Source organism: Mastomys coucha, unplaced genomic scaffold (genome assembly GCF_008632895.1).
Source record: "Mastomys coucha isolate ucsf_1 unplaced genomic scaffold, UCSF_Mcou_1 pScaffold14, whole genome shotgun sequence".
In the NCBI taxonomy this organism is placed as follows: domain Eukaryota; kingdom Metazoa; phylum Chordata; class Mammalia; order Rodentia; family Muridae; genus Mastomys; species Mastomys coucha.
Genome location: NW_022196896.1, coordinates 4,679,531 through 4,690,594, shown reverse-complemented (window position 1 = coordinate 4,690,594; position 11,064 = coordinate 4,679,531). Strand labels below are relative to the sequence as shown.

The 11,064-nt window shown below is 43.9% G+C and overlaps 1 protein-coding gene across 1 annotated transcript in view; it reads right to left on the bottom strand.

The window, feature by feature from the left end:
• The window catches only part of Pm20d2 (peptidase M20 domain containing 2), a 20,820-nt gene extending 15,896 nt beyond the window's left edge, over positions 1 to 4,924 (bottom strand). Inside the window, exons 1-2 of the mRNA XM_031366425.1 lie at positions 4,147 to 4,924; positions 2,196 to 2,344 (exon numbers count right to left, since the gene is read on the bottom strand). Of these exons, the coding sequence (XP_031222285.1) occupies positions 2,196 to 2,344; positions 4,147 to 4,596 (599 nt within the window). The 5' untranslated portion in view covers positions 4,597 to 4,924. The remainder of the gene's footprint in view (positions 1 to 2,195; positions 2,345 to 4,146) is intronic.
• Positions 4,925 to 11,064: the final 6,140 nt, after the last annotated feature.

The window sequence follows — 11,064 nt, the reverse complement described above, 5'->3', positions numbered from 1 at the left end:
TGCTAGGGGGGGTAAGGCAGCTCTGCAGGCAAAGTGTTTGCCAAACAAGTCTGACACCCTGAAACCTGAGTTTGATCCTTGGAGCCCATGTAACAGTACAAGGAGAACCAACTCCACCAGTGGCCTCTGACTGCAACATGTGAACAAAGGTATACAAGCCCCCTCATCATAGTCCTACATGCTAATGATGAATAAATGCCTTTAATCCCAGCACTCAGGAGGCAGGAGCAGGTAGAGCTTTACAAATTCAAGACCAGCCTAGATTGCCTACTGAATTCCAGGCTGGCCAGGGCTACATAGTAAGACGTGTGTGTGTGTGTGTGTGTGTGTGTGTGTGTGTGTGTGTGTGTGTGTGTTTGTAGTTTAGATATCAGAGTTCAGCTGGTAGAATGCTTGCCTAGCATACACGAAGCTCCAGCCTCACTCTCTAATTCCATATACAACTAGGCACAGTGATGGATACCTGTAATCCCAGCACCTGGGAGGCAAGAGGATCACAAGTTCAAGATCATCTTCAGCTACACGGCAAATCTGAAGCTAGCCTGGGCTATATGAGATTGTTTAATCAACAAGCAAACAAACAACAAAATAAACCAAGCTGGGCTGGGCACATAGTTCAGACGGCAGAGTGTTTATCTAGTACACATAAAGTCTCAAGCTCATTCATTCCTTAGCACCACACAAACAAGACATGGACACACACATCTGCAAACCCAGTACTGCAGTAGTAGAGGCAGGTGGTTCAAGGACAACCTCAACTACATAGTGCGTTCTAAGCAAGCCTGTGCTATATACCAGACCTTAACTGAAGGGGTGGAGTATGTGGAACCAATTGGGTTGGCTTTAAGATCAAGACAAATAGAAGATCAAGGCCTAAATATAATCCTAATAGTCTGAGAAACCTGCCTACAGCTTGCAGGCCTCTTCCAGCCAGAAGTACTGGCAAAGATTTGTAACGTCTAATGTTTTCCAGAAGTACAGAGATAAAATTATATTCCCTCCCCATACAAAGTGAATCGTATCTACTCTCATGGTCACAGTTCCAAGTTGGTAAGAAGGAAGACACTGCTGGGCAGTGCTATCCCAATACTTTAATCCCAGTACTCTGGGGACAAAGATTGGTGGGTTTTTGTGAGTTCGAGGCCAGCCTGGTCTAGAGTGAGTTCCAGGACAGCCAGGGCTATACAAGGAAACCCTGTCTTGAAAAGAATAGATAGATAGATAGATAGATAGATAGATAGATAGACAGACAGACAGATAGACAGACAGAATAAATTGATAGATAGACAGACGGAAGGAAGGAAAGAAGGAAGGAAGGAAAGAAGGAAGGAAGAAAGGAAGATACAATTAAAATGACTACCCTCTGATTACAAGGTCTACCAGGGCTCAGAGAAGTGAAATTCCTGAACCCAACTACACTGCAGGGAAAGTTCTATTATTATACCCCGGAGTCCCAGCTACTTCAGAATTAGCTGACACAGCCCCTCTGCAGTGGCTCCTGGGGACTGGACGATTAACCATACCACAACTGTCTCTACTCTCACTGTCATTTGTGGTTAATAATTCACAGCAGTTCAAGGGTACATCCTTCTAGATGCAAAAGAGAACCTTCCTCCAGTTCCATAGAACCAAGTTAAAAACAGCCCGAAGAAGTGTTCTTTTCTCAAGTTCTTAACAAAACTGCCCCTGGCAAAGACAGCTCCTTATCAAAGCTTGGCTGTTTTCCAGGCCAAGCTAAGTTCAAAAGAGAACACAAGTGTTTGATGCTTGTTTAATTGTTCAGTTATGGCCATAGTAAGAAATCAGGATCAAAAGGGAGGATGTAGAGCAAACCTCACATCATTACCACCCATTCCCAGGGTCTTCTGGGCAGTCTGCACTGGCCTTGCAGACCTCCTGCCTTAGCCTCCGGGTAAAGAGACTAGAGGCGAGTAGCCCATGCCCGGTTCATTTTACAGTTTAAATGTATGAATGCAGAGGTCTAGTGTCTGGCTTTCCTTTCCTTTCTTTTTTTTTTAAACTGCTGTCTGTGTGTTGGTGGGGGAGGGGCGCGATCACCTGTGAGACCAAAGGACAACTTTGTTCCCCCAGATTTGATGTGGGTTCAACTCTTGTCCACAAGTGCTTTTGCCCTAGCTTTGATTATTCTTCAGTCTGGTGCTCACTAAGAACTTATCCTCAGTGTGATTACTCACTCGTGCTCGGCCACATCCAGGAGATAGGCAGCATTCTCTTGAGACGGATGAGCCATAAAAACAACATCAAGGTTTTCAAAAGCACCTGCTTCAATTAGATCAATTTTGCCACCGCCATCTTCTTCTGCAGGGGTTCCCAGGACAATTACCTACAAGGAAATGCAGATGTTACAAAGAGATTCCTAACAGGAAAATATTACATGGGTTTTAGTGAGTGTGCATTCAGATACTTAAGTACTTACTTAACCCCTGAAAAGAAGTTATAGTCTGACATTTATACCATGAATTAAAATATATGGTGCAGAATCACAAAATGTAATTTGTATTGTTGCAGTAATCTGGTATAAATGCATGCTAGAAATGCTATAGGGAAATTTCCACAATTTTATACTCAACTTAAACTAAGTTATAACAAAGACCCCAAAAAGTAGAACTCTATGTATTTCAACATTTACTCATATTTCTCTGTTATAGTTTCTTCATGGCTAAGCCTGTTAGCGTATGTATATAACGGGTATAATTAATTAGTCATAAGCTTGCAAGCAGCCTGTCTGTTACCCTCACAAGAAACGTGTGAGGTAGTTAAGTACTCTGCATCATTTCTGGCAGGCTGTAGACTTCCCGGGTTACAGAGCAACTCTTCAGAGCTACAGTGATCTTACATGGCTCAACTGGCCTTCTGGTGGGAACTCTGAGTCCTTACTGAGAAACCACTTTAAAAGTCTTCATTCATTAACTTTCATTGACAAGCATTAAACAATCTCAGTGCCAAGGTTAGAAACCACCGACTATTACACAAACTTACTAATTCGATTCCACCAGTTCAACCAGGAAGATTTAAGGGCCACCAAACACCTAATCAAACAAAAGAGAACTTTACAGAATAAACATTTTACTTTGATACTTAAGCTTAACTTCTTCAAGCAATTTTTAGAAAGCAAAGACAAATCATCTGCATAAGGTTAATGTATTGTTAAAGTCATGTATGAAAATACAATGAAACAAGATGAGGTTTTTTAAAAAGGCCTTGCTTGCAAAGGGAATCCACTCATATTCCATTTTCTGGTAAGAGAAGAACATTGCTGAGAACAACCACTTGAAATTTGAAGATGTTATACTTCTCAAAGTCTTGCTTTGTTTGTTTTTAAATTTATAAAGTATCTTAAATTAAGTTTCATTTTGAGGGAGGGGGTAAGACAGGGTCTCTATGTAATCCTGACTGTCCTGGAGCTCATGTAGACTAGGCTGACCTCCAACTCACAGAGATACACCACCTGGCATACACCACCATTCCTGGTCACTGAGCCGCTCCTGACTCTGATTCTACTAGGCTCATCGCCAACTGCTGAGAACTTTTTTCTAAGTCTGTCCAGGGTCTCACGCCCTCCTCCCCAAACAAAACAAAAACCCAGAGGCATAAACGGTAGTGACAGGGAAAGGGCCACAGAGATGAACTGTTGTAGAGGATTATATTACTGCCACTGTGGGGTGAACCGGGCTGTGTGGCAGATGGTTGGTTCTTGGCTCACAGAATTAAATACACCATCCAAAAGAGTAAACACAAGATCAGACCTGCCTAAGACAGACATGCACGACATTCTCCCGCTTAAAGAACCGAGACGCCTGTTTAATAGGAAATAAAAATGTACTCATAAATATGAATCCATCTACGGAGTCGATGATCGCTTCTCCGTTAGTTCTATTCTTCGAGAGGTTTGGCAGTCTGCTAGTTCTAAACACTGTAACTTACGATACAAACACCAATCACTCAAATCAGAATCTTTCGCTTGTTTACTGAGTCTACAGCATTTATTTCCTCCGGAGATCACACAACCTAGTGAGCAAACTGCAGCTGTTTGCCACCAAAAATAACCGGTCTGGTACTCGGACTGATCCGGCACTCCGGACTGGATCCGGCACACCCCGCGCTGGCCAGCCCGACGTGGCTCACCTTGACCGGCGGCGGCGCCGCGACGCTCTCCAACGCAGCCCGCAGGCCGAGCGCCGCAGCCGCCCCGACCTCGGCGATGAGGTTGTGGCCGCAGGCGTGGCCCAGGGCTGGCAGCGCGTCGTACTCGCACAGGAAGGCCAGCTGCAGCGCGCGGGGCTCGGCCGCGGCCTCCGGCGGCGCCCACTCGGCACGGAAGGCGGTGGGGAGCCCGAAGTGCGGCTGCACCGCCCAGGAGGCGGCAGGCGGCTCGCGCTCGAAGAAGCGCGTGAGCTCGCCGTGCGCGCGGTGCTCTCCGTAGGCCAGCTCGGGCGCGCTCCAGATAGCGCGGCTCAGCGCGCCCAGGCGCTCGGCTGCCTCGTCAATGCGCTCGGCCGCGCGGCGCTTCAGTAGCTCCAGCTCCTCGGGGCTGCTCGTGCCTGGCTCGGCCGGCCGCTCCACCACGGGACCCATGGCGCGGCCGGGCTACCGTCTCTCCTAGTCAGCCCCTCGGCGGCGGCAATCCGCTGGCTTGTCGGTCTTCGGCAACGCTCGGCGCCGCTCGGCAGTTCTTGCCAGTCCTATGCAACGCTCGGCACCTTGGCAGCGCTTGGCGGCCCTTGGCAACGCTTAGCTGTCCCCGGCAGCCCTTGGCAAGTCTAGGCGCTTCGACAGCCCTTGGCAGTCCGCAACGCTCGGCTGTCCTTATCAGTCCCCGGCTTCGGTAACCAGTGCCAGCGCTCGCCCACCGAACAGCACAACCCTATCTCTAATTTAACGCCCCCAGGCCAGGAGTTGCCCTGTAGCTCCGCTCCCGAGGCTTGGCGTGGAGCTGGGGCGTCAACTCCATCTGAGAAGAGGAATTGTCTATGACAAATTTTATCCAAAATTTTGGTTGATTATAAGCCCAAGTAACATGATCTGTGCAGCTCGTGTTCGTATCACAACTGGTCTAAAGTTACCCGGTGAAGAAATCCACGGAGTCATACTCTCCTTTTTCTCTAGAGTGATACAAGTTCAAAAATTGTTATTGATGATATGCCTAATAATTAGTGTTCTGAGGTTTTCTTGTATTAAAAGCGTCTGCAGGCTCTTCCTATTCTACCCTCTCTTAAATCGCCAACTAGGTCAAATAAGATAATATATATTATGTATATTATAATATATACATTATATTATAATATATAATATATATAATATATATATATTATATTAAAGGAGTGCACGCCTTTAATCCCAAGCACGTGGGAGGCAAAGGCAGGTAGATCTCTGAGTTCGAGGCCAGCCTGGTCTACAGAGTGAGTTCCAGGGCAGCCAAAGCTAAACTGGAGGGAAGGGGGAGGGATGGAGGGAGGGAAGGAGGGAAGGAGGGAAACTGTAATCAGTTTTTACTAGTTTATACCCTAACAATGCCAGAGTCCAGGTCACACTCTAACTTGAAACTCTAACTTGAAAACAAAACACTGTCCTTAGTTAACACCCTAACCTAACTCAGCTCTAAACACAATAAATGTGATAAAAATTTATGGATGGACTCACTTTCCTTTTTTAAAGCTTTTTTTTTTTTTTTTTTTTTTTTTTTTTTACATTTTTTGTGTTATTTTGTTTGTTTTGTCTAAATGTATGCATGCATGCCCTGTCTGGTGCCTGAGGAGATCAGAAGAGGGCATCGGATCTCCTGAAACCAGTTATACATGACTGCGAGCCACCATGTGGGTGAACGAGAACTGAACCTTGGTCCTTTGGCAAGAACAACAAATACTCTTAATGGCTGAACCACCTCTCTAGCCCCACCCTCATGTTTCTTAATAAACTTTACTCTTGATACACACCTTACAGGATTCCTCCAGCATCTATGAGACTCCAGATTATTTTGCTCAGTGAATTTGCTAAAAGCCAGAATAATGTGAAAATTATAAGAGCACTTACTCTGTACCAAGTGTTCTTCCCCATGCTTTACATGTTAATACCTAGTTCTCATCTCAACCTGTGAAGTTATTAATGTGACCATTTCTCTTCAGCTTACCAACATCCAAGATTATATAACACACTAAGAGCTGGGCACAGCATTCCACAGAAGGCAATGTTTAACCACCACACTTGATTGCTTGTGACATCTGAATTCATAAATGCATCTATTTACATCACGATGGGCAGAATCATTTGTCTTCAATAAATTTTACAGCAGAACTCTGCCGATAGCAGTGGAAATCCTGTTTGTGCGCTTTAAGCAGCAGTAAACAGAGATACACAGGCTTGTATATAAACTTTAGAGACAAGCAGCTATTTAGGTTGCCTGCTACAAAGTATAGTGTTGTCATCTGTGATAGTGGAGAGATAGGTAACTCTTGGCTGGGTTCCTCTTGAGTATACAGGTCCACACACACATATATATGCATTCAGTTTCTACTTTTGGCATCATGGATTTCTAGTGCATGGTAATTTGTATTCTTGAGTCTCTTTAATAAATTGTGATAATTTGTTTGGATGGGTTTCTTCTCTTCAGTCTTCATACTTTTTGGTTCCATTTTCTAGCACCTACCAGCATATAGCATATAACCCTTGTGGTGGTTTGAATAAGAATAGTCCCTGTAGACTCCTATATTTGAATGCTTGGTCATCAGGGAAAGACACTATTTGAAAGGGATTAAGTGTGGCCTTGTTGGAAGAAGTATGTCACTCAGGGAGAGGGGTGTTAAGAGCTCAAGCCAGACCCAGTGTCTTCCTCTTCCTGCTGCCTCTGGATTGGATGTAAAACACTGACGTACATCTCTAGCACCATGTCTCCTACATGACACCATCCATGTTCCCTGTCATGATGATAATGGATTAAAACTATGAAACTGTAAGACAGCCCCAGTAAATGTTCTTCTTTTATAAGATCTGGACACGGTGTTTCTTCATAGCCATAGAACACTGACTAAGACATCCTTCCTTTGTGACAGTAAATATTTTTTAGCTAATTATTCTTAACTCTCATGGTAGTATTACCTATTACACTACACCAATCTATCAACAGAAACTCCAGCTCCATGCAACTTTATAGATCCTCAGACCTTGACTTGGATATTAGAGTTGGGTGCAGAGAAAGCAGGTCTTTATTTGCTGGGGTGTATGTGTGCACACATGCAGAGGCCAGAGCAGGACTTCAGGGGTTTTCTTTATTGCTCTCCCTCTTATTGCCTTGAGACAGCACAGCCCCCTGTTTGCATTGAACCCATAGCCTCCTGTTTTGGCTAAGATGGCTGGCTAGCCTTCCAGGATCTATCTATCTGCCTTCCACACCACCCTAAGCTAGACACACACACACACACACACACACACACACAGCCATATACAGCTTTTTTACATGGGCAGTGGGGATTTGAAGTTATACTTACAGAGCAATGCTTTTACATTTTGAGCCATCTTCCCAGCTCAAGAATATCTTCCTAAAGCTGGGTTGGCATGGCATTCTTGAATGTCAGGCAACTCAGTATCTTTTATTTATTTATTTATTTATTTATTTATTTATTTATTTTTAAACTCAGTATCTTTTAACTATTCTACATACAACTGTCTGCACTATCTAAGGACACTGAAAAAATCTCTGCCTTTACCTGGGACTGGAGTTAAAAATACAGAATGTACTATTAAGTAGGTTTTTTTGCGGGGGAGAGGGGCTGGTTGGGTTTTGTCTGTTTCCCTTTTGAAGGGAAGGAACTAAAGGCAAATAGAAATAGTTCTACATGATGTATAGTTTTAAAGTATAAATATGTTGTCTTTCTTCCCAGGCTACTCATAAAACAAGCTCCCATCACTGGGGATAATAAATTTGAAACGGGAAATTCCTGACAAATGGATACTTCGTTGGAATAAAGGGGAGGAGTTCAGTTACTTCGGAAAACAGCTGAAATACCACCCACATCATACTACATATTACTTCAGCTTTCAGATTCAGATCTCCTTTTGACAAACGACAGGTTTCAGCATGGTTTATATTCTTTGGGTAGGATAAAAATAATCCTGTAATGAAATCCCTAACACAGACCAACAAAACGTGACCTACATGAGATCACAAACAGTGGAATGGAATGGAGGAAAAAAGATTTAAGGGGAGAGTAAAGGCAACTAGAAATCCTAGTGGGGAACAGTGTGTAGAAGGAGAGCAAGATCTGACTCATGGAGAAAATACAGTTGTGTCCCCCCAAAACAAAATAGGAAATAAAATATTTCCAAATGTAGACAAGAACCTTCCCTTCCATCTTCAGTTACAGTGTTTGAACCTGAACAATTCTGTCTAGCATGAAACAGGCCCATGGAATGATTTGGGGGCAATTCTGTCTAGCATGAAGCAGGCCCATGGCATGATCTGGGGGCTGCTAGAATCTGAATGCAAAAAAAAAAAAATACTGTGTCACTACAGAATATTGTCCATAAAATCTTCATAAGCAATCCTCAGAGGACATCACTATCTCTAGAATGGCAAGCTGAAATAAGCCAGTAACAAACGAGTAAGAGACTCATGGACTGGGGTATTGCAAAAGCTAGCTGCCACACAATAGAAAGCAAAGACCTAAGGGAGTAGGTCAGAAGAAAGGTGAACTTTGATAGTCACTGTTATCATTCTGTGAAAAGATGCTGTAACCAAGGCAACTCTTAGAAAGTACTTAAGTGGGGGCTTGCTTAGAGTTTTAGAAGTTTAATCCATTATCATCATGGTGAAGAGCATGGTAGAATGCATGGTGGAGCATGGCGCAGTAGCTGAGAGCTTTATCCTGATCCACAGGCTGAGAGATACTGGACCTGGCATGGGCTTTTGAAATCTCAAAGCCCACCCCTAGTAACACACTTCCTCCAACAAGGCTACACCTCCTAATTCTTCTAATCCTACCAGTGTCACTACCCAGTGGACCCAGCATTCAAACATTAGCCTAGGGGAGCCATTCTCATCCAAGCCACACATTCCACTCCCACATCCCCATATAGTTGTAGCCATATCATAATACAAAAACACATTTAGTCCAACTTCAAAAGTCCCCAGAGTTTACCACAGTCTTAACACTGTTTAAAAGCCCAAAGAGGAGAAGGGTGTGGCGAGGGGGGAAGGATTGTGGGAGGGGGTGACTGGGAGGAGAGCAGTGAGAGAGATGTAAAGTGAATAAATTAAATAAATAAATAAATAAGAAAAAAAGTAAAAATTTGAAGTCTTTTCTGAAACTCATGGCAATCTCTTAATTGTAACCCCCTATACAGCCAAAATCAAGAAGATCACACACTTCCAACATACAATGGCATAGAATACACATTACCATTTTAATAGGGAGGAAAGAGAGCCTAATGAAGTAGTACTGGACCAAAGAAAAACCAAAAACATCAGGGCAAACTCCAATTCTGCATCTCCATGTCAGTTGTCACTGGTAGATCACCAGAGATGACCGCTCAGACACAGTCTACGGCCAATTGAAAGCCTTTATTCCAGCCTGCTTGGACCACATCCAAGTATTCTGAGAACTAAGTATGCCTCTGAATATCCAGAACACAAGGTGTTTGAAGGGAGAAACTATATCCTGGCATCTTGCTTGGGAGCTTCAGTGGAGCAGGGGCTATGTAAAGGCAAGCAATTTAACAGAAGCTAAGATAAGCTGCTAGCTGAAGGTGACAAGGACATCTAAGAAGAGATGAGAAGGCACATCGTACTGACTGTGCAAAATGGTATACCCAGAGGAGAAGCATCCAGGGAATAAAGAAATCAGGAAGGAAAAACTCGAGCTGGGAAAGCAACCCTGGAAAACACAAAATACCTCACAGAGCCACGCTTATATTGGGCAGCGGGTATGTGTCCTACTTAGGGTTACTATTACTATGATAAAACACCATGACCAAAAGCAGGTTGAGAAAGTAAGTGTTTATTTGGTTTACACTTCTTTTTTTTTATTAGATATTTTCTTTATTTACATGTAAATTTCTCCTATCACAGTTTTCCCTCCAAAAAACAAAGAAACAAAAACAAAAACAAACCCCTGTTGCCTCCCCCCTCCCCATGTCTGCCACCCCACCCTCTCCCACTTATTGGCCCTGGCATTCCCCTACACTGGGGCACAGAACCTTCACAGGGCCGACTGAGGTCCTCTCCTCCTATTGATGATTGAATTTGCAATCCTCTACTACACACATGCTGCCAGAACAATCAGACCCACCATGTGCAGTCCTTGGTTGGTGGTTGAGACCCTGGGAGCTCTGAGGGTACTAGTTACTTCATATTGTTGTTCGTCCTAAGGGGCTGCAAACCCTTCAGCTCCTTGGGTCCTTTCTCTAACTCCTTCATTGGGAACCCTGTACTCAGTTCAATGGATGGCTGTGAGCCTCTACATCTGTGTTAGTCAGGTACTGTCAGAGCCTCTCAGGAGATAGCTATATTTAGGCTGGCTTGCCCTTCCTTCAGTCTCTGCTCCATAATTAATCTCTGCAACTCCTTCCATGGGTATTTTGTTCCCCCTTTTAAGAAGGAATGCAAAGTCCACCTTTTGGTCTTCCTTCTTCTTGAGTTCCTTGTGGTTTGTGAGTTGTTCTTCCTGTATTCCAAACTTCTGGGCTAGTAACCACTTATCAGAGAGTGCATACTGTGTTTGTTCTTTTGTGATTGGGTTACCTCACTCACGATGACATTCTCCAGATCCATCCATATTCCTAAGAATTTCATAAATTTATTGTTTTTAATAGCTGAGTAGTACTCCATTGTGTAGATGTACCACAATTTCTGTATCCACTCCTCTGTTGAGGGACATCTGGGTTGTTTTCAGGTTCTGGCTATTATAAATAAGGCTGCTATGAACATGGTGGAGCATGTGTCCTTATTACATGTTGCAGTATCTTTTGGGTACATGCCCAGGACTGGTATAGCTGGGTCCTCTGGTAGAACTATGTCCAATTTCCAGAGGAACCGCCAAACTGATTTCCAGA